Genomic DNA, 26,900 nt, shown 5'->3' on the forward strand with positions numbered 1-26,900 from the left:
ACGTGAGGCACGTGACAAAGGACACACAGCCCAAAACATTGTGCTGGGTTGTATGCTGTATAACGACATGTAATGCAATAAAAGTTGAAGATTGGATATTTATCCTGATAAAGGTCGACTCCTATTAGTGTGTACACTATTGGATAACTTCTTTGAGGTGTGACGGACCTCTGACCAACTGGGACTCCCCGCCACACATAGAATTGATGAACTGGTGGCTTGTGGACTATTTGCTTTCACAGAAATATGTGATGAATGCCAGTTGAAGCAATGCCTTGGGATCACTTTGGGTGACAGCTTGCCCATGATTCAATGCATTACTCGGCTCCCTGCTGAGTATTATATTCTGTTCTATGGAGAGAGGAGAGCAAGAACTGGAGGTGTCTCACTACAGCCCACATGGGAAATAAAATAACAGTCAAGTATTATTCAGCTTGGCAAATACATGCAGCTGATGTCAGGAGACTCCTGTACATGTGCTAGACTGTCACCTGACATAATCACACTAGAATTGTTTTGGGTAACAACAATCTAGCATGTGGAATCAGCTGGTGCAACCTAACATGGCATGTGTAACTACTGATATATATCCCACTGCCTGAGTCATGGAATAGTTATTCTGCCAGTAAACCACTAAGTAAGCCCTGGTTACCACAGAATACATGAGTGTTTTCCATACTACGCTGCATCAGCTGATTCCTCAACAAAAGATCACAACGAGCGGATCTCTCTGGGTGCTGATTATCCTCCACAAAACGTTCCCTGTGTTTTCAGTAGTTACAAAACAGATTTAAAAGAAACCTGAACTGAGGGGATAATAGAAGGAACCACTGCAAAATATTACGGTATTAGCCTGGCTGTTGTGAAGATCATCTGCCCTTAGTACTTTCTAAGTTACTGACCCAGAACTAGTATGCAGATGTATCCTGACTCCCTCCAACTCTGCTGGCTGCTTGCCTGCACCAGGTGTGTGATTCAAACTTACTGAAGCCCAAAGATCTGCATGACAGACAGACAATTCACATTTTTAAAAGAAAATAAAGATGGCATCCTCAATACGCTTCCCAGTTCACGGCTGTTGTTAGGAATGCCTGCTTTGGGCATTGAGACCGATGTTGCCACCGTTCAGTAAGGGTTTAAATCTGATTGGCTGAGATGTGGACAACAGAGTTTGTTTGATAAGTAACGCTCACTTAACCAGCTTAGCGGTGACTGCCGCGCTGGATTGCTCTGGCCCCGGTGGGCCAATTTTCATAATTTTTTTTAAAAACACGCAGTTTGCTAGCTGCGTGTTTATACCGATCGGCGCCGCCGATGCGCCGCTACCCGCCGCGTAACAGGGCCCCCACCCCGAGACCCAGTGCGCAGCCTGGCCTATCAGCGGCAGGCAGTGCTAAGGGGTGGATCGGGACTCCCTTCGATGCCATGACGTGAATGACGTCGATGACGTCATCCTGATCGTCGCCATGGCAACGGGGGAAGCCAAACATGAAATCCCGTTTTGAACGGGATTTCCTGTTTGCTCTGATCGCCGGAGGCGATCGGAAGGGGTGGGGGGATGCTGCTGCACAGCGGCTATCATGTAGCTAGCGCTAGGCTAGCAACATGATTTAAAAAAAATAAAAAAATGTGGTGCGCCGCCGCCCTGGCCGCTCTAATAGAACGCCAGGGTGGTTAAAGACTAACGCTAGAATTCTATAAAATATCCCAAAAACATTCTGACAAGGCTTTCAAAAATAATATTTGACACCTGAAAAAAGTTTTAAATATCCTGATGCCATCATAATTTTAGAGCAACCAAACTACAGCAATGCCTAATATAATTTTTGCATCTTAAAACAGAAGGTATTTGTAATAAATTAGCTCTAAAGTGGACCTGAACTCTTGCACAGGACACAAGGGAAACCGAGAGAAACGTACGCTGTGTGCATGCGCAGAAGACCCGACTGACAGGAGCCAGTTACCGGGGCTGATTGCGGATGAACGGCACACCACGGGAGGATGGTGAGGGACTCACACATGCTTATGGGGCTGGAGGAAGCCCCGTGTAAATATCAAATCTTTCTATACGGTTACCTTTATGTAAGCAACCGTGGTTACCCATGGTGCATCACTCCTGAATTTGTAAATCCTTTCTTTATGGACTGGAAAGCAAGGCTGCAAATCCAGAACCACTGGTGTATAGTGAGCCTATGGTTAACATATTTTACAGAGCCACGCCAACCCACCATGCATACAGCTGTTTTGGACCTCTTGGTCCTCATCAGTGCATGGCATGTTTTGATATGACCCTATGAGATAGGGTTTGGACCACACTAAGTAATACCCAGATAGATCATGGTGACCCAGAACCACTAGGAAAGTATAAAGGGTTAAAAAGAGACCAAAAAAAGCCCTTTATTAAAAAGCAAGAGAGCTATTGGGAGGGGTTAACACTTCTTCCTGCACAACTGCCTGTTGGACCCATGACTACATTTCCCATGACCTCTAGCTTTGATAGGCTGACTTTTCTGGGAAAGTGGATTTAAAAGTGGGTACGGTCATAAGGCTTGATTTTTTTCAGACCTCAGGATTAGTCAATATTCTGCATGCCTCCGTTAGAGCACCTCCAACATAGTCCCCACTTTGTAGTGCCTTTATCCTGCTTTAAAGTACCTCCATTAAGGTACACACATAATTCCCAGCAGGGAAATTTACAGACAGCAGGTTTATATATATTTTTTTAGGTCATGGCAAAAAAGGAGCTACTTTTTAATTTGCATTTGTTTGTAAATATATGGACAGTTAGCATCTCTGCTGTCACCTCAACGCACAAAGTGTGGTAATATCGCTGTTTTATTTTTTCCAGCAAATTCTACAGGAAACACAAGAGATAACTGATAAACAAGGTAAAACAATATATTCATGTAACAATTATTCGTACAAGTATTTTTCTACATCTAACTCTTCTACTATACACAGAGGAGATGATTGTCCCAATGCAGAGCACTACATGACACCTCACCCCTACACAACAGAAACGCTTGGTCAGCAGGTCATTGTTGCAGTGACCAGAAACAATGGGGCAGATGGCCCTGAAGACACAGCAGACAGTAGCCAAAGATTCAGTGGTGCGGAATGAGAAGACATTTGGACAGAAGACCATTGTGAGTCTTCCTGTGGAGATAAGTCTCAGTTTTTCTATTTGTATGTTTTGTTTATATACTTTAAACCTTATTGTTTACATGGACTTCTGTTCATTGCACAGGAGTAAAGCAAGAATCTGTTCTATATAGGCAACTAGCTTGGCAAACCGCCATGAAAGTAAATATCTGCAATACCTTCTCATTATTTTTCCTAGGCTGATAACATTTTAATATGATCCATTTTAGGTTATGATAGGTATTTAGGTTTTAGGTTATGATGGGTATTACAGGGCTGTGGAGTCGGAGTTGGAGTCAGAGCAATTTTGGGTACCTGGAGTCAGTGGTTTCATAAACTAAGCCTAACTCTAAGCCGGGAATCGGATTATTTTTGTACCAAATCCACAGCCCTGATACGTATTAGACTAAGGAGTCGGAGTTTGAGCCATTTTGGGTACCTGGAGTCGGAGTTGGATGATTTTTGTACTGACTCCACAGCTCTGGGTATTTAGGTTTTAGGTGAAATACGTGAAATAAAGGCGTGAGGAAATGTAGGCGCTGGGAAACGGCCAATAGTAGCATATTGGTAACATTAACCAATAGTCTATTATTTTACAGCGGTAATTTTAATAGTAAAATACTGGTAAATGCTTAACCTTAACCAAACCTGCTGATGCCTAATGCTAACCACCAACCCTGTCAATTCCTAAAACTAACCTGACCCCCCCCCCCCAATGCCAACTTTAAAAAAGCCTTTCCTGGCGCCTAATCTTAACTCACCCCCCTCCTAACGCCTAACCTTAAAACCTCCCCTCCCTGACACCTAACCCGCTGCAAAACAATGAAAAATACCGTAAACACCATGGACATATTGGTCGCGCATAACCTATAAACGATATTTGTATGTGCGCCTATGCCGGCAACAAAATGTCCACGGCGCCTCCAGTGCCCAAATTTCCCACAATAAGAATTCTGTCCATGCAAAATAACACGACTCAAGAAGTAGGAGAAAGATGCCATATTTATGTTATATCATGACCTGGGTGGCTTCAGCAGCTTGAATGATCTACTGTACAAGAAAATTGTGGTCTAAATATACACAAAATAAACTGGACTGATTGAGCTTAGGCTAAATGGAGATACTTGCACAGCACATTCCTGCTTACCTATTTAATATGACTCTACCCTTTGAAACTCAAAGCTTTTTAACTTCTGGTTGCAGGGGTTCTACTCCAAGCCTGTCATGCTTTAATGCGGGTCGCTTACACTACTGTCTTTTTTTTGTACAGAGCAACCTGACACAACGATACTGTAGTAACGTATTTGAAATGGAGTAAATGAACATATGTGGGATAATGTTTCATCAGCAAAGTCTTGGCAAAACAAGGTCCCTAGTAAACAACTGCAGATGTTCAGGAAGTAAGAGGTATCAACTGATGGATACCACCAGAGAGATGTATTACAATAGTAAGTGGGAACAATAACTAACTTACAGTAAAGTCCATATGTTTCACCCCACGTCAGATGATGGTGCCTATTGCAATCAATAATATTTAGGACACAAAGTAAGCCATCATCATTATTATCATCATTCGTGGAAGAAGATGACAGCCTTTACCCTATATATATATATAAGAAATCTTTCAAACACGCCAAACCAATCACGCAATTTGGATAATGATACAATCAATGCCGTATTCTGCCAGAAAAAAAGCTGCCATATGACCAAAAGCAACACACCAGCTGGTTATGAGAATCCTCCAGCTGCCCGTTAGATGTTTTATGTTGCATTTCTAAATCTATGCAGACAAGATTGACCAGGTGGTACAAATCTACACAGATCACGGTTTCTGACTATAACACAGTCATAGCAGGCCTCACTTAAGGTCAACTGTACCAAATTGGACATTTAGTTGTGGTATCTGTTAGTAATCAGTAATCTGTTAGATGAAGTTTTTGATGAAAGTAACCATCCTCAAGCTTATGGTCTGCAGTACACACTAGTTCCATTACAATACTTTACTGAAAAGATCCTCCTTCAGTGCCCCAGAACTCATAAGCTCCATTTGTAGAGATGTACAGAGGCGCCAATCCGATAAAATTCGGTGGTTGTGGACCAACCAACCCAAAACAGACACACTGCTGTTTATTGAGGTGGAAACAATTTATTCACATACTCCTTCCTAGAACATACGGCAACGTGTTTCACGGGCAATATCCCGCTTCTTCAGGCAATAAAACAACAGGAGTATCACACAGCTAGGGGTCCAATATAAGCTTGGCATCTATGTAAAGCAGGTGCCAAACTTATATTGGACCCCTAGCTGTGTGATACTCCTGTTGTTTTATTACCTGAAGAAGCTGGATATTGCCCGTGAAACGCGTTGCCGTATGTTCTAGGAGTATGTGAATAAATTGTTTCTACCTCAATCAACAGCGGTGTGTCTGTTTTGGGTTGGTTGGTCCACCACCACCTCCCGAACGTTTTAAACGATTCTAGCGAATTTTATCTTTTTGGCGCCTCTGTACATCTCTACAAATCAAGATATCCACCCTTGGAGGAGGGATGTTACACCCTCTTCTTCCTCTATCCACAGAGAGCGATATCTTAGTCCTGAGTGGGGACAGGCCTAAACTCTCCACCTGCCTTTACAGTGGTTGCCTGAGTGGTGACCCGGGTTTGTAAGTATAATACTTACGATTTATATCTACCATATATACTCTTATACAAGACAAATTTTTGACCCCCAAAAAGTACCCCACAAGTGGGCGTCTCGGTTTGCATGCAAGTCACCTACTTTGAGTGGCCCGCTTTCCTTGCACGGCGGTGGCCAGCCAGAATGTGTTATGGATCCGGGCATCCGATGCTGCCAGTGACGTGTCTGGAGTGACAGAGTCCGTGCTTAATCACCAGCACATTGATCGGGGATTGCCTCTTCCATCCTGCACTTGATATGTTGCATATAGAGGACGTGTTTCATATAGATGAAGCCATCTAGTGGCGTCTTTAGACAGCAAGTGCAAGACGGAAGAGGGAATCCCTGATCATTGTGCTGGTGATTCAGCATGGGTTCTGTCACTCCAGACACGTCACTGCCAGCACCAGTGCCCGGATCAATAACACATTCTGGCCACCACCGTGCAGGGAAAGCGGGACACGCGAATGAAAGTGGAAGAACACCTGTCCCACTTTGCTGGCATCTGATCCTGCCCTCCGATCCTGCCTTCCATTAATACCGGACACTCAGCTCTGCCCCACATTCTGCTGCAGGCACTCACCTGCCATCCAGGACAGGTTTCTTCAATTGATCCAGACTTCCCAAAAGCACAGGTACCAAAATCAGAATGTAAATATATGCCTACTGGGTGCAAATTTGGCTGTGGGAAGTGGGCTGCCTAACACCTGGGTGCACATTTGACTGTGGGAAGGGGGCTGCCTAACACCTGGGTGAACATTCGGTTATGGAGAGGGAGGCCACCTCATGCTAGAAGCATATGCTTATATGCGAGTCAATTACTTTTTCCTGATTTCTGATGTAAAAGTTGGGGGGTCGGCTTATATGTGGGTCGGCTTATATGCGAGTATATATGGTACTCAACTTTTCCAATACATACTACACTATATTGGGCTCTCAGTTTTCTGCTTTTTACTAATCATAAGCTCCATGCAAGTCTAGGAAAGGTTGTTTCAATTAGACTGTCACAACTGAAGTAAAATGAAAAGGGGAGGAGCACAGGGTAAGGCTTGAAAAATCCCAATACTCTAGTACCTGATCTTCCTTAAAGGGAGGTGAGAAGGATATGAAAGCTGTCATATTTATTTCCTTGTAAACAATGCCAGTTGTCTGGCAGCCCTGTTGATCTTCTGGTATAAGTAGCGTCTATGTCGAAACCCTAGAACACGCATAGGGCTAATCCATTAAAACCTGAGTCAGCTGAGTCAGAGTACCTAATCTGTTGCATGCTTGTTTAGGGTCTATGGCTAAAAGTATTAGAGACAGAGGCTCAGGATGATTGCCAGGCGACTGGTGTTGTTTAAAAGGAAAATAAATATGGTAGCCTCCATATCCCTCTCACCTCGGGTTCCCTTTAAAATACAGCAGCAGCGTAAATTATTAAGAGTCTTTTCTACTGTTATGAATAGAAATATATGAAGGCCTGGTGTCTCCACGTAATCACATTACACTCAGTATAGTATGCAAACTAGGCCTAAATTATATTGGATGATGCAAGATTTTGGCAACAGATAAGTGAAATTTGAGAATCATATACTAACTAGATTTGAAAGGTATAGGTGGCTTGTTGAATGAATTAGTGGAAGGCCACTGTGTCTACATAAATCTATAAATGAATACTTGAAATACCACCATCTGCAACCTGTTTACCCTAAGGTCCATCATCAGTCCCCCAAATCCCAGAAAAAACAGAAGAACTGCATTACTGGCCAATATTACAAGGTTGTATAATGTCTGAAAATTCCCAGCAATTGTAATGAATGGTGACTATTTGGAACAGCCAAAAAAAACAGCATTTAAAGATTGATTGGAAATGCTTAGATTACTAGATTGACACCATTATTCAATGTGTCCATGACAAGTTCTACATGTTCTCCCTTAAATGCTATGACCAGAGGATTACAGCTACAAACATTTTTGAAATTATCACCTATTATTATTATTTTGAATTTATACATCAACATTACCTTTCGTGGCTTAGTACAATACATCTTAAGTTTCAATGACAGATGAAGCAGAGTCAAGTCTTGACTTTTTTAAATGCTTAAAAAAAAATTATATATATATATATATATATATATATATATATAATATATATATAAAATTGTTTGGCCAAAAAATGTTTTAGATGGGTCTTTAATATTTACATCAGCCTAGGCAAGGGATATCGAACTCCAGTCCTCAAGGGCCGATGTCCTCACACATGTTTGGCACAGCTTGAATTAATTGATGGGACTGAATCAGGAAAAGGGTGGTTCATTGAGTAGAACACATTTCTCCATTTTTCAGTCAATTCTTATCACTGGCATGGATATGCCACCTGAGGACCAGAGTTTGAGATTCCTGGCAAAGGCTGAGGATCAAGAAAGTATTTCACAACTGAATTCTGGGAATGCTACTTGACTAGGAAAGAATGGTCTGGGTTCAGACTTCCAACATGCTAAACTAAATAAGTTGGTTCTGACTGAAGACTCATGAAATAGCCTTTCAATAAAGCAGCTGTGACGCGCTTCCTGTGATGCTCAACCTAAGCTAAATTTAGAAGCAAAGACTTCCTGTTCAACAATATTTTAAATTAAACTATGAAAAGTATGTTTTTTCTTGTACCAATTGGCTTTTAATCTATGCTGTAATGTAACTTTGCTAAATATGAGACTCTCCGCCGATGATAATACAAGTCTGATTTAGTAGATAAACTAATATTCATATTATCAACATTCCCTGGTACCGAGGTCAAAATTAAATAAACATGTTAACATACATTAAAAAAAAAGCTTTTTCCATATACTGTAGAAACACTTAGAGATGGAACCACCTCTAGATGCCCTCAGATCTAAAGGTGCCCATAAACTAGCTTGATTTTCCCAATAGATTCAATTACTATGATCAAATCTGCCACAATGTAGCTGCCCGATCTTTTTGGGCCAATCAAAGGCACAAGCTGGAAGGATCTTGCTCAAAAGGGGGTAGATGGGTGCATATTGGTAGCAGTGTTCGATTTAGGAAGCGACTAAGAGACCCCTGGCCTGTCTCCCTCTATGTAAAAATGTGCTCCTCCTGGACCTGTGTTGAGTGTTGCAGCAGAGCTCACACTCACCTATCAGCTGGTGTGCTCCCTCTGTGTCTTCTCTTCTTTACCTGTACCCTGTGACCTGACAGCATGTATGTGGTCACTTAACATATATGACACCACGTCACAGGTACAGGCGCCGGGAGGTGATGGAGAGAAAACATAGGAGGAGCGTGCCAGTGCTATAGGTGAGCTTATGGGGCAAACCTGGGTACCTGACAGGCAGAGGTGGCTCAACCCAGGGGAAGCACATTTTATATGGGAGAGACCTGGGGTCCTGGCAGGCAGTGGCTGCTCAGCCCAGGGGGAGCACATTTTATATGGGAGAGACCTGGGGACCTAGCAGGCAGTGGCTGCTTATCCCAGGGGGAGCACATTTTATATGGGGAACACCTGGGGACCAGGCAGGCAGTGGTGGCTCAGCCCAGGGGGAGCACATTTTATATGGGAGAGACCTGGGGTCCTGGCAGGCAGTGGCTGCTTATCCCAGGGGGAGCACATTTTATATGGGGAACACCTGGGGACCTAGCAGGCAGTGGCTGCTTATCCCAGGGGGAGCACATTTTATATGGGGAACACCTGGGGACCTGGCAGGCAGTGGTGGCTCAGCCCAGGGGGAGCACATTTTATATGGGGAACACCTGGGGACCTGGCAGGCAGTGGCTGCTCAGCCCAGGGGGAGCACATTTTATATGGGAGAGACCTGGGGTCCTGGCAGGCAGTGGCTGCTTAGCCCAGGGGGAGCACATTTTATATGGGGAACACCTGGGGACCTGGCAGGCAGTGGCTGCTTATCCCAGGGGGAGCACATTTTATATGGGTAACACCTGGGGACCTGGCAGGCAGTGGCTGCTCAGCCCAGGGGGAGCACATTTTATATGGGTAACACCTGGGGACCTGGCAGGCAGTGGCTGCTCAGCCCAGGGGGAGCACATTTTATATGGGGAACACCTGGGGACCTGGCAGGCAGTGGCTGCTCAGCCCAGGGGGAGCACATTTTATATGGGGGAGACCTGTGGACCTGGCAGGCAGTTGCTGCTCAGCCCAGGGGGAGCACATTTTATATGGGAGAGACCTGGGGACCTAGCAGGCAGTGGCTGCTTATCCCAGGGGGAGCACATTTTATATGGGGAACACCTGGGGACCTGGTAGGCAGTGGCGGCTCAGCACTGGGGAGAACATTTTATATGGGGAACACCTGGGGACGTGGCAGGCTGTGGCCATTCAGCCCAGGGGGAGCACATTTTATATGGGGGAGACCTGGGGACCTGGCAGGCGGAGGCGACTCCTCCTAGGGGAAGAACATTTTATATGAGGGAGACCTGTGGACCTGGCAGGCAGTGGCGGCTTAGAACTGGGGAGCATATTTTATATGGGGAACACCTGGGGACATGACAGGCTGTGGCCATTCAGCCCAGGGGGAGCCCATTTTACATGGGGGAGACCTGGGGACCTGGTAGGCAATGGCGGATCAGCACTGGGGAGCACAATTTATATGGGGAACACCTGGGGACCTGGCAGGCAGTGGCTGCTCAGCCCAGGGGGAGCACATTTTATATGGGGAACACCTGGGGACCTGGCAGGCAGTGGTGGCTCAGCCCAGGGGGAGCACATTTTATATGGGGAACACCTGGGGACCTGGCAGGCAGTGGTGGCTCAGCCCAGGGGGAGCACGTTTTATATGGGGGAGACCTGGGGACCTGGCAGGCGGAGGCTACTCCTCCCAGGGGAAGAACATTTTATATGAGGGAGACCTGTGGACCTGGCAGGCAGTGGCTGCTCAGCCCAGGGGGAGCACATTTTATATGGGGAACACCTGGGGACCTGGCAGACAGTGGCTGCTCAGCCCAGGGGGAGCACATTTTATATGGGGAAGACAATAATGAGATAATTAAAGAAAAATCCAAGTGCAGTTAAATGAGGCTCATATCCAGCCATAGATAGGCAGATCTCTCTTTAGCTAAGATGGGAGAAGATAGATCTACTGTTGTGGTCTTGGTCACCTAATAATCCAGCTAAAGTTAAAAAAAATAGTTTATTTACTAAGGTTGGAGAATGGCAGAGAGCACAATATGGTTCAGTCAAAACTAGCCTGGAATTGTTTTTAAGTGTTCACAATAATAAGGCAAAATAATGTAAATCTTCTCTTCTCTAGGTCATATCAGAATTTAGTGAGAGGCTTTTGAAAGGTTAGTGAATTAGAATTTGTGCAACTGCAGTTACCAGCATACACCAACAGAAAAAGTATCTTTAGATGTACCAATCCAGGACAGCCATCCTGGCTGTTCTGACTGCAGCAGCAAAATCATTACTTACCTTATAGCAACCCCACCATGTTTTGATATGACTCAGAGCCTTACTGAGTTCTGACAAACACGAGCAAGTCTAATAGCAGCAGACACGTTATAAAAATGTCTGTCTCACTTTACTGAATAACTTGTTTTCACCGATGTTATCTAGCCTTGGTTTACACAGATGACAAATGGCCAAAGCCACACAAAACTTTAGATTTTTCGAGCCCAAAGAGGTCACTTATCATTTCAAGGAAAAATCTAGAGTGTGTTCTGGTCATATGTCCCCCAACATTGGTGGCCTCCTATTCAGCCACTGGCCTAGTCCATTGTACTCAGAGCGGGGAACCTCCTGCTCGTCCTACCCCCTGCCCTCTATACAGAGTAGAGCAAGCTGCTTGGCATATAGCCCAGCAGCTATCTGTGCTGCAATCATTCTTAACCGGTTCCGGACCATGGAAGTGAGAATCTACGCCCCATCTGTGGCTCTCTGAACCTTATGCGGCATAGATTCTACTCTACAGCTTTCCATGGTCCCAGGCCGATCCCTCCTTGCAGTTGCAGGCTCAGCTGTCACATGACAGCCGAGCTTCCTGCTATGGGTGAGGAGCCAGTTTCTTCGGCTCCTTACCAGGTGATCACTGTGAGCCAATCACATTGGTCACCAAACTGCAAAGTGAAAAACTGTCTCTGGTCCAGAGCCTTACCATGCTTAATGAGTTAACTGTTGGTTAAAACAAGCAGGGGCAACAAATATCCTAGAGGTGTACAAGACACGTATAAAAAGTGAAAATGAAATTGTAGTTTTATAATCCTAATAAATTGAAAGTATGCAGAGTTCATAAAATTGGAGGGATTTCCCAACATCAGATTGGCCGTATCACATGTGAAAACCACACTTCATAAAGGGCAAAGAAAGCATTTGACAGTACCAATACCCTTAGCAAGCTAATCCAGCTAAACACAAATGCCTGTAAACAAGGCAGATTAGTGTTGGCTGTTACTAAGTCATTTACAAATGCCTCAACTTAAATGCAAGCTACTGTACTGTATGTAGCAGAAGAACTTTTAAGACAGGAGTACAAGAACGAGCAGGTTCAGTTTGTGCTGCGCCCGGCTTTTGTTAATTCAAAAACATTTACTAAACAGTTATGATGAACAAAATATTTGTTTTCTGTTTACTACACAATGGATCAACCACTAGTAAAAAAAAAAGAAGCACAAAGTAAAAATAAGGAACTGTGTAAATAAAAAAATGTCAACAAAAACGTTCCATATCTGTGGCTGCTGGTCCCTGAGTACATCAGTTAAGGCCTCAAGCCTGCATAAAGTGAAGCAGGCAGCCATGTTGTGTTTCCTCATCCTGTGGAAATAATTCCAGTACATAGACAGAGATTATACATAACATACAATTGTCAATCCAGATATATCTTACACAATAAAATAGTTACAAGAACAAACGCAATGGGGTGGACTTATGAAGGATGGAGAGAAATGGAGGCCACCAGAGAACCTAAGTGATCCAGGTACTCAGACTACTATTTGATGGCAAACATTAGCAACTGTGTAATACCATAATATAGTGGGGGCAAGTCAGTAAATTAGAGTTTGAGTTATGCCATAGCATGTCTGTAACCTTCAGCAAGAACATATCTTGAATAAATCTTGACTATTTGTATTTATCAGATAAATAAGTTCTCACTGCAGCTTGCACACATAACTGCAGTCACACAAACACTTATTCACTTTAAAGCAATCCCTTTATGATCGGATATGACTCAGGAAAAAAACACTTAATAGCAGACAACTGTTAAAGAATGTTGGCATACTTGTGCTCTTCTATAAATTTACCCCATTGTGCCTCATATAGAGGACAGCAGAAAATTCTCATAAGATGCAGATCTCCAATTAAACAGGAAGGGAAAGACATTTAGGCAATCAAAGACACTAGCTGTCAGTTAATCAATCTAGAGGCTCAGATTGGCCAAATGTCTTTCCCTTCCCACATTAGCAGAAAAGGGTATGTTTTTTTTAAACTGGTTATGAGTGTCTACAACAAATTTATAAAAATAATTTCCAAGTCAAAATTCAAGATTAAAAGAGGATGACATGGTCAGGACAAGTATCACTTTCAGTCACATGACCTTAGCAGCATCCATTAATCTCAACCAACAGGAAATCTATTACCGCTGGTTAGAGTATGTTAGATAACTGAAATACCGCTACAGCCTACTGAGCGCACCCTAGTGGCAGCAGCTCTGGCGCTTTTAGACCGCCAGGAGAAAAGCGCAATATAAATGTTCTGTCTTGTCTTGTTTGGGTCAAGTACATTACTGCTCAGCTTTCTAAAAAGAAATAGGGCCTCTCCCTCGAAAAAAAAATATTAAAGATGGTCCATTATGAATGTCAAAGTCAACTACCCAATTGAAAATGGAGATTAGTGTAAAAGTCACTTACCCTGATTTCATTTCTTCTGATCTCTACATCACACACAGAGTGTCCTTGGTGGGCCCCACTGTAGTAACAGCAAAATTGGCACACCGCCACCTGCTCGGCCTCACAGTGGTACAGTCGATAAGCATTGTGTTGTGGACAGCTCCAGGCCCTTACATCTTCAGCTTCCACTAGAAGGTGCCCTCGAGCAGTGGAGGGCTGCTGTAGGTGGGTCTGCACGTGGGACTGGCAGCAGGGGGCCTCACATCTCAGGCAGATCTTCTGGGCAGGAAGTGGCGGTCCCCTTCGGCAAAACACACAGTGCAGGATAGAGGGCGGCTTATCTACATTGATAGCATTAAATTTTTCCACAATGTTCGTAAGCTTCAGGTTCTTTTCCAAGTTGGGTTTCTGGTTGTAGGCCTGGTTACACTCTGGGCACCTGACTAAGCCAGTCTCTTTGGCCCAGGCCTCACTAATGCATCCTCTGCAGAAATTGTGCTTACATGGAAGCTGGACAGGCTCAATGAACACATGCAGACAAATGGGACAGATCAGCTCCTCCTCAAAGCAATTTTTCCAATTTTCCGCCATTTCTGCCTAGGCCACGAACGGAACGTATCTCACGTTATTGGTTTATGGAATTCAAAGTAGTACGCTAGGTACGACCAATTATTTTGCTCTTGAAAAATATATGTTTATCACTCAATGGTTATTCTATCTAATAAAAAAAGCTATATATTACTCCTTTAACCCAGACCATAAAAGAAAACAACAAAAATCAGCCAGTGGAAGAAGATCCAGTCTACTTATAGAATTTAAACTTCACAGTGGCAATTCCATTCAAAGGAAATTTTATTATTATAATTATTATTATTTATGTAAAACCAATTCTTCACTTTTTATTCAATAGGAGAGGAAAAAAATAGCTAAAAAGGAAGCTGCTTCAATCCAAAATGAAAGCGTTCTTCCACTGTTGATTTTAATTTGAAAACCTAATAAGACTTCCTTGAAATTAGCCAAGCAACCAAATTCTTGAGGTTGTTTCCATAGAGAATGATCCTGGATGCAGCTCTGAAAGAGACAGTTCAGTCTCGCAGATCAAATTCCAACCCAAAGCCAGGAAGAAACCCTCCCACCTCTCTCTTTCTTGTTTCACAAATAACAGAGAGAGAGAGAAAGAGAAAAAGCATACAAAAATTGCTTTTCTGCTCTGCGTAGGGAGGAAAAAAATATATATTCAGAGGACGAAAGCCTAAAAACGTGTTAGCCCTCACCTCTAGCTCAATGAAAAATAAAAACTGGCCTAATAAAAAGGAGAAAATGAAGAGAAGCGAGCTGGAGATCAGCACACTAGGCTGTGCATGCCTTGATCAAACTGAAAAGGAATCCTTAACAGCTAATCACGTCCCTCCCCCTCTCTCTCCCCCCTTCCTGACATGAAAAGGTATTTCAGTTTTTGCACTGAATCTGCAAGGGCACTGACAGTGGGGCCACTCAGGGAAACATAGGAAATTAACACGTTTCCCTCTTACAGAATCTAACCCTTATAGGGGGGAACAAAAATCTATTTTGACTTCTGTAAACCAAAAGAACTCACCGTGCAACAAAAATCCCCCCTCAAAAGGGCTTGATTAGTTATTCAAATGCCCACCTCCTTTTTTTTTTTCAGATCAATTCAGCTCAATCAAGGCAACTTAAAAATGAGCCTGCAGAGTCTCCTGGCTTTATCGTCAGATCAAATTAAAATAGAAACATTGCTAGGTTCAGCCATCTTGATTCTTAATCCGTTTAATAAAATAGATATTTCCTTTTTCCCAATCGTACAAAAAAAGAAAGAATTTCTTTACAACCCCTTTCCTTTTATTTTTAATTAAAAAAAAGACAAAAAAAATCCTTTTCAAGTAGCTGCTGGGACTAAACAACAACTAGCTCCTCGAGAGACGATTAAAAAACAAAACAAAACCCAACTAAACCATAAATAAAAAATATATATTATTTGTCATAAAAATATCTAGGCAGGTCTAGCATGCAAACATAACAGAACAAAAAAACCCCATGCACACTGCCTACGATGCTCAGGACTGTAGGATTATATCTTGGTAGGTTGTTTTTTTTCAGCAGGTATTTTGGTTAATTCCCAGAAATGAGATATGCTTATACAAAAGGAGATCTGTAAAAAATAAGTCTTTTATGGTCCTTGCAGTATCAGGCTAGCAAGGCTGAGCAACATTCATCAGTATTATTCCTCCAGAAAGATGACAAAACAACAGTCATTAGTCCCAGTAATTGTGCTTCCCTTGTTAGGTCTTCAATAGGGATCCACATCTGTTTCCTGTCTGTAGCTACCTTTTATTCTTCTATATTTAAATGCCCCGAGTCACAGAGAGAGAGAGAGGGAGAGAGCCCCTGCCTTTATGCCCATCAATTGCCCCTCTGATTCCAGTGGAAGATCGCAGCTTTCTTCCAGAGATCGCTGAAGCCAACGAGAGCCCTCTGAGATGCCAGGGAATTCCTGATATGCCCCCCCAGGCCAGGGGCAAATGAAATCCACCGGGAGGGGAATATAACCTGTGTCACTGCCTCAGCCTGTATGTAGAGAGAGCCGAGCTCTCAAGCAGCAGACTGATTCCCAGCGAGCTCCGCCCTCTCCCCTGCTTCTGCCTGCGTCACGGCTTTCTTTCTCCTCTCTGTGCTCTGGAACTACAGCTCTGCAGCGACCCCTATCTTTACTTTCAGTTCTACCAGATAGCTGAAAAGCACTGGCAGCTTTCACCAAAAGACCAAAAGGGACACACAGGTTAAAAGCTGAATACTCACCGTACTAGACAAATAGACAAATAACATTTATATTGCGCTTTTCTCCTTGCGGACTCAAAGCGCCAGAGCAGAGCAGCAGCCACTAGGGCGCGCTCTATTGGCAGTAGCAGTGTAAGGGAGACTTGCCAAAGGTCTCCTACTGAATTAGTGCTGGCTTACTGAACAGGCTAGCGACGCAGGAAGATGGATCCAGTGATGTCCCTCAAGGACGAGACTTTCCCTAATCCATCTTCCTTACGGTAGATATGCGCGATGTCATACGATGTTACATGATGGCAGGGGTGCAGCTAAGGTTTTTGTGGCCCCAAGCGGACTGTAAGAAGTGGCCCTATCCGGCGAAAAATGGGTGTGGCTATCCCGCATAAGTGGGCATGGCCATGACATGTGGGTGGAGCTGGAGGGCGGATTGGGGCGGGGGAAAATGGATGTGGGGGTGATTGAGGCGCGCGCGCCGCGCCGCGCCGAAGGATGGATTTGGCCATGACATTGTATGGGCGGAGCTTAACGGTAGCACAGCAAATATAGCCAACTATGACCATTAAATAATAAATGCAGCAACAGTTACCCCAGACACCAGAAAATAAAAACGCAATTTGTGCAACATTTCAGCAGAAAACAAACGCAATTTGTGCAACATTTCAACAGAAAACAAACAGAATTTGGGCTACATTTCAGCAGAAATCAAACGCAATTTGGGCCACATTTCAGCAGAAATCAAACGCAATTTGGGCCACATTTCAGCAGAAATCAAACGCAATTTGGGCCACATTTTCAGCAGAAATCAAACACAATTATGGCACATTTTCAGCAGAAATCAAACGCAATTTGGGCACATTTTCAGCAGAAATCAAATGCAATTTGGGCCACATTTCAGCAGAAATCAAACGCAATTTGGGCACATTTTCAGCAGAAATCAAACGCAATTATGGCACATTTTCAGCAGAAATCAAACGCAATTATGGCACATTTTCAGCAGAAATCAAACGCAATTAGGGCACATTTTCAGCAGAAATCAAACGCAATTAGGGCACATTTTCAGCAGAAATCAAACGCAATTAGGGCACATTTTCAGCAGAAATCAAACGCAATTAGGGCACAGTTCAGCAGAAATCAAACACAATTAGGGCACATTTTCAGCAGATATCAAACGCAATTAGGGCACAGTTCAGCAGAAATCAAACACAATTAGGGCACAGTTCAGCAGAAATCAAACACAATTAGGGCACAGTTCAGCAGAAATCAAACACAATTAGGGCACAGTTCAGCAGAAATCAAACACAATTAGGGAACAGTTCAGCAGAAATCAAACACAATTAGGGCACAGTTCAGCAGAAATCAAACACAATTAGGGAACAGTTCAGCAGAAATCAAACACAATTAGGGAACAGTTCAGCAGATATCAAACGCAATTAGGGCACATTTTCAGAGCTGCAAAAAGAAAAGAATTTACTCACCTGGCACTGGCAGAAGTCTTCTCTCCCCATCTCCTGGCCGGCTCCTCAGGCGCGCAGTTCCCACGGAGCTCCCTCCCTCCTCCAATCTCCCGCGCTGATTGAATCAGGGCTACGGGAAGATGGCCACCCGAAGCCCTGTACTGGAGGCATAAATAGTCTCCAGAGCAGGGCTTCGGCGGCGGCCATCTTCCCGTAGCCCTGCCCTACTCTGCTCTGCCAGCCCCGCAGGCTGCGGGAAAACAGTGACGTCACGCCGACGTCACTGAGCCGCCGAGGCCCCTACGATCTTGAGGCCCCAAGCGACCGCTTGGTTCGCTTTATGCCTCGCGGCGCCCCTGCATGATGGGAGCAAACGAGAAGTCAAGTGATCGCGGTACTTAGTCTAGAGTCATTTGGGATCTTAAAGATCCAATCCGCTGTGATGGTTGTTATCGCTGTGCGTCACTAAACACCATTTGCGTGATCACGCGCCTGTACCCACTTCGCAAGATTGTAGAAACGATCGCTCACGCTTAAAAAATTGTTGGGTGTCGTAAAAATTGTTGGGAAAACCGCATAGTGGGTACAGCCCTTAAAGAGAACCAGAGACAAAGCACCCTCCTGTATTTTACTACATTTATCAGTGGGAACATGACAGTAAACACCTACCCTGCTTTTAGTTTCATCCTTCTCTGCTCAATCTGCATGTTATCAGCTTTAATAAGCATTCAGTCTAGGTTTGACCCGGAATCATTACAGCTGAGCCAGTCTTCTGTGAAGTCTTTTCAAGCCCCCCCCCTCCTGGCTCTGCTTTCCTGATTTGTATACTTAGAGCTCTGATGACATGGGAGGGGCTGCTCTGCTGAGAAAGAATCTCTGAAACAACAGACAAGTGTGGCTGCTGTGTGATCTGTGTGCACTGTGCAGTCATCATTATTATCTGTGCAGTTTCATTCCTATGAGAGACACTTCCTACAGGCAGCCACACAGCATACTAGAATAATGAATGCACACAGATGAAAGGCTGCAGCAGCCGCAGCAGCCCTGCTTGTCTATAGTTTCATGGAGCCTAGACAGCACATCCAGAACAACTCAACCTGGAAGCAGAAGGTAAATAAGCCGGCGGCTATATTGGATTTTTCCTGGAGCAATAATGGATAAAAAATACTCAAAAAGGCACACCAGAGCTGTGAAATTATCAGGTAGAGCATTTATTCTTAACAAGCAATCGACTGATATGTTTATGTTGTGTGAAACGTTCATCTCTGGTTCCCTTTAAGTCACGTACCCAGGTCGCAACTTTGTGCTCGATTCTTCCAATGACCACGCCAGGTCGGCATCTTCTGTGATTGCGCTCACGTGGCCTGGAGCATTCGGTGCAGGCAGGAAAATGGATCGAGAAACGCTCTTCTTAGGGTGACATCGCTGTAATCCATCTTCCTGTGTATTAAGTATTCAGCTTTAGATTGCCACCCAATGTAGCAAACAGATCAATCTCTCTCTGATCTGAATCTGACTGAATACCCCCATAAACTGCACAGATATTTTCATTGGATTTCACCATGAAATTTACTGAACTGCGAACTGCAGCATTGCACTATTTGACACAGTGAAACTCTATGGATCGTTGCTCTACCACCAGACTTGTCTGATCGATTATAAATTCTTGTTTGATCGACTGTTGCAAATCGATCAAAATTATGATTGATGTGTCTTATTGCATCCCAGATACCAGGCACATTCGATCAAATCTGCCAGTAAAAATCAAAGCGTGTATGGCCATGTTTACGCAAACTAAAGCTCCATATAGACTGGCGTTGCCTGAAAAAAACGAAAAATGGTGGGACAGTTGAGAATCGTTAAAAAAAAGGTGTCCCAATAATGGTAAAAGACAGCGATTATTGTCCATGTAGACCAGGGGTCTCAAACTCGCGGCCCGCGGGCCATTTGCGGCCCTCGATACAATATTTTGTGGCCCTCGCCGGCAAAAGCTTCCTTATAGTTCGCTTCAGTGCTCCCAAGTAATCCGCCGCATCCTCGCCGCTAAACGAGGGCTGCAGAGCCCCCAAATCGCCCGGGGGGCAATCCGCCGGCATTTCCTGGAAGGGGCAGAGCTTTCAGCTTCAGCTCTGCCCCTCCTGACGTCAATCGCCGCACGGATCGCCGCCTCTCCCCACCCCTCTCTGTGAAGGAAGAGTGAGAGGGTCGGGCAGAGGCGGCGATGTGCCGCGATTGTGAAATTCCGTATGCGGCCCAGTCTCATCGTGACTTTGCCTCCTGCGGCCCCCAGGTAAATTGAGTTTGAGACCCCTGATGTAGACTAAACCATGCTTGCCAATCAGTTCGGGTGATAATTGGTGTTTGTCATTTGTATTGAGCAACAGCTAGTTACACACTTTCAGGTCCTCCTTTTAGTACTTTTGCTAACGATCCAATTGGCAGAGCGGCGTTGTGCCGCTGTTGAATTCAAACATGCTCTGATGTTGTTTGTTGGAGTCGCATGTTTTATAATGATGGTGATCAATCTTATGTACAAAGCTTAAAATTAATGTCCTGAGGAACTGTAATGATATATAGTAGAATGCAGTCAACTATTCAAGATACCCACTTTCATGTTAAATATCCTGGTTTCAGCATCAGAAACACTTCCTATAGCTATTTATTGCTGTATTTTAGGATGTAGCCCTACCCTCCCACTGAGGCTTATCCTAGGCTGTTTATTATGTGGAATTCTCCCCCAGTGCATTCTGAGAGACCAGCTATGTTTTTGTTCTGGCTTTAGAACTCTCAGAAAACAAACATTCCGCAGAGATCACTTGCCAGTACTAAAGATGATGCCACCTGTGATGAATTTTAGAAGGTGAATCAAAGAGACGAAAGATTTTACAGTGGGCAGACAATGACTAAATAATGTATACGTGAATTGTACAATAATCTATTTTATTTATTTTGTTATTTTGGTTACAATTCCTCTTCAAAGTCACTGAAATAAAAAGAACATGGAAGAGGTAATTAAAAAAAAAATCAAGGCTGCATTGCAAATATTTGATAATAGGGCCCCAAGCCATAGAAACAATAATGACCCCCCCCCCCCCCCCCACACACACACACACACACACACACACACACACCTAACCCATCAGTCTGTATTACCTTTTCTCAATTTAAGTAAGTACATGAGAAACACTGCCTAGTTATGTTTAAAGGACATATTGCCTGGTTATGTTTGGGGGCGCATTGCCTAACTATATTTGCGGACATTCTGCCTGCTTATGTGTTTAGGGAGCATGGTGCTTAATTATGTTGTTTAAGGGCACCCTCATCTTCATTATTTTGTTTGGAGGTAAACACTGCTTAAGAATGTTGTTTGGCGGGTTTATGCTGCTGAATCATGATGATTGAGAGGATATCCTGCCTAATTATCGTTAGTGGGGGGAGAGGAGGGGCATGTGGTGCCCAATACCGTTATTTGTGGGGGATATGACCGTGACTACTTACTTAATTATGACCTACATTTCTAGAAGTAGTTATATACTGTTTATTTTACTACCTATAGGGCCTATTTTTTTCATTTGCGAAAAGAGGGCTTTATCCAGAGTTTTAGTTTGGTGGGGGGCTCACTGATTTCTAGTGAATACCCTTTCTAGGTCCACAAACATTATTTTTAATGGCCACTGCATTGCTAATGCACAGATGCGAACGTACCGTAGCAATATAATTTTAATGTGAGTGACCAAATTTACCACCTCCATTGTGATACATTGTATTGCCTAAAACATCTCTTACCGGACTCCTAAGAGCAACCTTTTGCCACCTGGCTTATAGAGCAGTTTGAATGATAGATCATGATGGTATGATTCAGCAGTCTGGTCCCAAACACTGACTACATACATCGGACTTCAGTCCAGCATGTGTTCGTAGCTAAAGTTTGAAAGTTCATCACTGAATAAAACAGAACTATGGGGCCTATTTATACCAGTGATCAGCTGAATGTCATATTTATAAAAGTCATACACAAAAGTAATGGTGCTCATCACCAAGGGACTTTATGTCAGATGGATTAAGGCAGGTGCTCTTGCCCTAGTACAGCTTATTTAAAGTCCTTGAACATAGTTCCATTTCTGTGCAAATATTAGTCTGAAAAGCACATTGCTTGGCCAGGATCTGTTCTTCTTTTAACCTTGTACCATTACAACCCACTATTTTAAATGGCCTAAAGCTAGGTGTACACTACCAATTACTGTGACCTGCAGGGATCGGGATTTGATCCCTCATGAGAAAGATTGGGACTGCACAGACGCATTGATAGTCGTAAGGTTAGCGATGCTTCTGCTGCTATAAAGCAGGGAGAAGGGATATGTGGCACACAATAGAGCAGTTTCTGGCATGCGGAATGAGTCCAGTTGGCCCCTATGTAAGCACCGGCCCTGGTCTGTATGACAGGAGATGACATCACTGCTAAATACAATTCCCAGGGTGCACTGGATGGGTATTAGTGCAGATTTCTATACCTGGGCATTGTTGAGGGAATCTATAGCGGAAAGCCTATAGATAATCCAGAGGCTTCCCCTGTCCACCTTCACCAGCGCGGTACAGCACTGTGTCCTCTGGAAAACAGTTGACAAGCCCTTGTCGACGGCTCACGCATGCTCAGTAGCATATACTCAATCAGGCTTGACTTTATCGCCAATGCCCAAGTGGATCTGTGCTACTAAACATGCGCTAGCCATCTGTGCCTGTGCAGTAGCCTGGACCCGTGCTGCTGCATAGGTGCAATGCAGCCGTGCTCATTCTAGGGAGCCCATCTGCAAGCCTCGGGACAACACAGCCCTGGAAAAGCGAGATGGAGGGAGACGGGGGAGCTTTCTGGAGTTTCCAAAACTCACAGGTTTGCTTTAACGTGTCCCTGAGTTTAACCTCGGGTCAAAAATTAGATACTTACGTAAGAAGAAGGACGCCTCTGGATCCTGTATAGAATTTCCACACCATCCATTGTTGCCACTCACGGATCCCCCAAAGAAATCCGGCAAGAGCTTGTCAGATTTAGGATCCAGACCGCGCTCCTCTTCATGCACAAGCGCCACCATACTGACCCTGCACAAGTACAGCTCCATAGCAAGGAAATGAGCAGCGCTACTTAAAAACAGACTAGTGCCTACCTGCAAAAGAGTGCAAGCCCCACTTGTGGGGTCGAATACACACCGAGCATACACATGACCTGTCTACCACTAGAGGAGGATGTTGGTTTCCATTAACAGCTTGCATGCAACCTATTAAGTACTCGTCCCTACCACTGCGAAGAAGTCAATCCTCCATAGGAGGGGCCTAACACTAACTAAATCCTAACCTATGTATATGCATAGCCTGGGTGTGGCTAATCAAATAAAATCGAAAATTGCGCAAAAGGTGGATCAGCGCAACACCAGGCCGCCTCCGAATGGCCTCCATCAGAGATGCGCTGAGCCCCCCCAGGAACTACAAACACACCTTGAACCCAAACAGAAGCTCTGCATATACACCAAAAGCATGGCTGTTAAGTGGGAGCAGCTGACCAAAAATGAATTACATTAGTGCATAGCAAGGAAATGAGCAGCGCTACTTAAAAACAGACTAGTGCCTACCTGCAAAAGAGTGCAAGCCCCACTTGTGGGGTCGAATACACACCGAGCATACACATGACCTGTCTACCACTAGAGGAGGATGTTGGTTTCCATTAACAGCCTGCATGCAACCTATTAAGTACTCGTCCTTCCCACTGCGAAGAAGTCAATCCTCCATGGGAGGGGCCTAACACTAACTAAATCCTAACCTATGTATATGCATAGCCTGGGTGCGGCTAATCAAATAAAATCGAAAATTGCGCAAATCCTGGGGGGGCTCAGCGCATCTCTGATGGAGGCCATTCGGAGGCGACCTGGTGTTGCGCTGATCCACCTTTTGCGCAATTTTCAATTTTATTTGATTAGCCGCACCCAGGCTATGCATATACATAGGTTAGGATTTAGTTAGTGTTAGGCCCCTCCCATGGAGGATTGACTTCTTCGCAGTGGGAGTGACGAGTACTTAATAGGTTGCATGCAAGCTGTTAATGGAAACCAATATCCTCCTCCAGTGGTAGACAGGTCATGTGTATGCTCGGTGTGTATTCGACCCCACAAGTGGGGCTTGCACTCTTTTGCAGGTAGGCACTAGTCTGTTTTTAAGTAGCGCTGCTCATTTCCTTGCTATGTACTAATGTAATTCGTTTTTGGTCAGCTGCTCCCACTTAACAGCCATGCTTTTGGTGTATATGCAGAGCTTCTGTTTGGGTTCAAGGTGCGTTTGTAGTTCCTGGGGGGGCTCAGCGCATCTCTGATGGAGGCCATTCGGAGGCGGCCTGGTGTTGCGCTGATCCACCTTTTGCACAAGTACAGCTCCGCCTGTGCAGTAAATCAGAACTGCTTGTGCATCATGAGTATCTTCCAGGGGGTCCCAGGAAGATGAGACATGACCGGGGAAAACACAGGCAGCCTCTACAACAGGGGTGTCAAACTCAGTCAGATAAAGGGCCAAAATCTAAAACATAGTCTAAGTCACGGGCCAAGTTGTTCTTTAAGATTTACTGAACAGTCTCAAAAAATGTGGTGTAACTATAGTAACAGTGTGGGGGGCCTGAATCCTCGCTCCTTCCCCTTCTGCAAAGTAGCCGTTTACTACTTACCTGATCCAGTGCTTATCTTCCTGACAGACACGTGCTCTGTCCTGCATACTTCTGAATGTATGTCACATGACCAGAAGCTGGAAGGTATAGAAGAATAGAGCATGCAGCTGCCAGGGAGAACAGACGAGGCACAACACAGAGCTGGACTAGGTAAATATTACATTGCTTTGCTACTCAGCTAGGTGTGTGTGTGTGTGTGTGTGTGTGTGTGTGTGTGTGTGTGTGTGTGTGTGTGTGTGTGTGTGTGTGTGTGTGTGTGTGTGTGTGTGTGTGTGTGTGTGTGTGTGTGTGTGTGTGTGTGTGTGTGTGCGCGTGCAGGTGTGGGTGTGTGTGTGTGTGTGTGTTTTATCAGCCACAAGGGGGGAATTTGTATCAAAGGAGGGGGGCCCCATTCTTATTTTGCAAAGGGGGTTCTGTGAGTTGTTGCTGCTCTGAGGCTCAAACTGACAGTGTTTCATCCAGAATCATTGTCATCCTCTAGATAGGAAGAGCAGTAGGGGTATCTCGACACCCTAAAGACAAATACAGGAAACAAAAACAGGAGCCCAGTAGTCCAATATGTAAAGATGCAGGGTTAAAATGAAATGCAAATAGATTTTCTACTCACAAAGGCGGGTTGCAAAGGGAGCAACCAACCACAAGAAGCAGGTGGAGACAATGAACCCGACTCCACTCGGAGTGGCCCAACTGGACCTGGTTGTGGTCGCTCTCCTTGAAAACAGTGACAGACGACTAGTGGGGTCAAGACTACTAGCGGTCTGTCTCAACCCCTCCAACAACCTTTGTTGGGGATATACTAAGCACATTAGGGGAAAGAGGTGCCCTGGTGTATATAAAACTTTTAAAGGGAGTTAAAATAGAAAAAATGAGGTAGCTTACCTCAACAATGAGAACTATGTAAACACAAAGGATATTTATTAAGCACAGGCAACGCGTTTCGCGGGTCTGAGCCTGCTTCCGCAGGCCAGTAACAGCGCCAATAAGATCAAAGCCACTGTGACTTTGACTTCCCGCCCCCCACTGTGACGTAGTTCCGACTTACTATTTATACGGAGAATGCGCTGGCGTCCACTATGCCCGGTTGAAGCCGCCATTAGCGGCGAATCGCGAATGTGAGCAGGTATCCAGGCGCACACCGCCTTCCCTCTTCCATTGCTTCTGTGGTGAGTTCCTCCACTTCATTTTTCTGGTTTGTAGCCCTTGGCCTTACTTGCACACTTTACCCCTCCTCCTTTTCTCATGCACTTTGGTTATTCATAGTGATCATTCTGTCACTCTTATGCACTCTAGCACTTTACAACCTTTGTTTGCACCTTTTTCAGCACGTGTCACTTTATGTACCCACCCTTTGCCATACTATATGCTTCATTTATGGATTAGGGAGTAAGGTGGGCTTATTTTTGCCATATTATTGACGTTATGGGGATTACTTGCCTGGAACCTTTGTTTTTAATGGTTTTATCTATTTTTTGCAATTATGTATATAATAATAAGGCTCCTTTTTCATTATTGATATATTGGTTTGTGGTGCGGTCCTTGGGGGAGTATGCTGTGCTTTGGAGAATAAGATCAAAGCCGTCCAACATAGGGAGCCTCCCTATGCTGGACAGCTTTGATCTTATTGGCACTTTCCCTTATTGTGCTCTAGATGGGCAGGCAGTGTACTTTTTCTTTTACAATGATGCTCTTGGGGGCCACATAAAATGACAAGGAGGGCCGCATTCGACCCATGGGCCTTGAGTTTGACACCTGTGCTCCACAGGATCAAGAGGCTTCCCTCTTTTTAGGTAAGTATCTGCTTTTTGACCTGAGGTACACATTGGTTGACTTAAATAACCCACAACACTGGGGCTGTTCTACTGTCAGAGCTAAAGTGAAGCTGAAATCAGAGCAGATTCAGCTTTGGAATGAGAGTTCTTTTCACAAGTTTTCAATGTCTTTAACGAGTTCAGAATTCAATGTTATTATGTACTACTTTGTTCCCTTAATTCACTTTTTTAAATTGTGTTCACAAATAGAATGTATGTCCAAATAAATTACTTCATGTTCATTACACAGCTTTGAAGTGCCAGATTCTCTTGCAGAAAGAGAGAATCTCAGACTGTTATATTTATATCAAAGTAAAAAGTGTCAAGAAAAACTAATGTATTCCCTCTTGTAGCTCTCTAGTGGCTACATGACTGATACATAGGAAAAGTAGCTGGAGCAGAGCAGAGCCTTTCAAAGAGATTTTGAAGCCACAGAAATCACATCTAGAGGAACCTACTCTTTAGACTCCGGAGCAGCCCTGCCGCTG

General features: G+C 44.3%; 1 protein-coding gene and 1 long non-coding RNA gene across 3 annotated transcripts in view; one reads left to right on the top strand and one right to left on the bottom strand.

Moving 5' to 3' along the window:
* Positions 1–16,283, bottom strand: part of TRIM8 (tripartite motif containing 8) — a 123,251-nt gene extending 106,968 nt beyond the window's left edge. Inside the window, exon 1 of the mRNA XM_068257551.1 lies at positions 13,676–16,283. Within this exon, the coding sequence (XP_068113652.1) occupies positions 13,676–14,245 (570 nt within the window). The 5' untranslated portion in view covers positions 14,246–16,283. The remainder of the gene's footprint in view (positions 1–13,675) is intronic.
* On the top strand, positions 687–26,900 carry LOC137535688 (uncharacterized). 2 transcript variants are annotated; one of them, XR_011024445.1, is made up of 6 exons: positions 687–966; positions 1,893–2,004; positions 2,849–2,888; positions 2,962–3,146; positions 4,412–4,589; positions 26,766–26,900. It is a non-coding gene; the product is annotated as an uncharacterized lncRNA (long non-coding RNA). The 2 variants fall into 2 exon arrangements; XR_011024446.1 differs by lacking the exon at positions 1,893–2,004.

The sequence above is a fragment of the Hyperolius riggenbachi genome, chromosome 10, assembly GCF_040937935.1.
Source record: "Hyperolius riggenbachi isolate aHypRig1 chromosome 10, aHypRig1.pri, whole genome shotgun sequence".
Classification (NCBI taxonomy): domain Eukaryota; kingdom Metazoa; phylum Chordata; class Amphibia; order Anura; family Hyperoliidae; genus Hyperolius; species Hyperolius riggenbachi.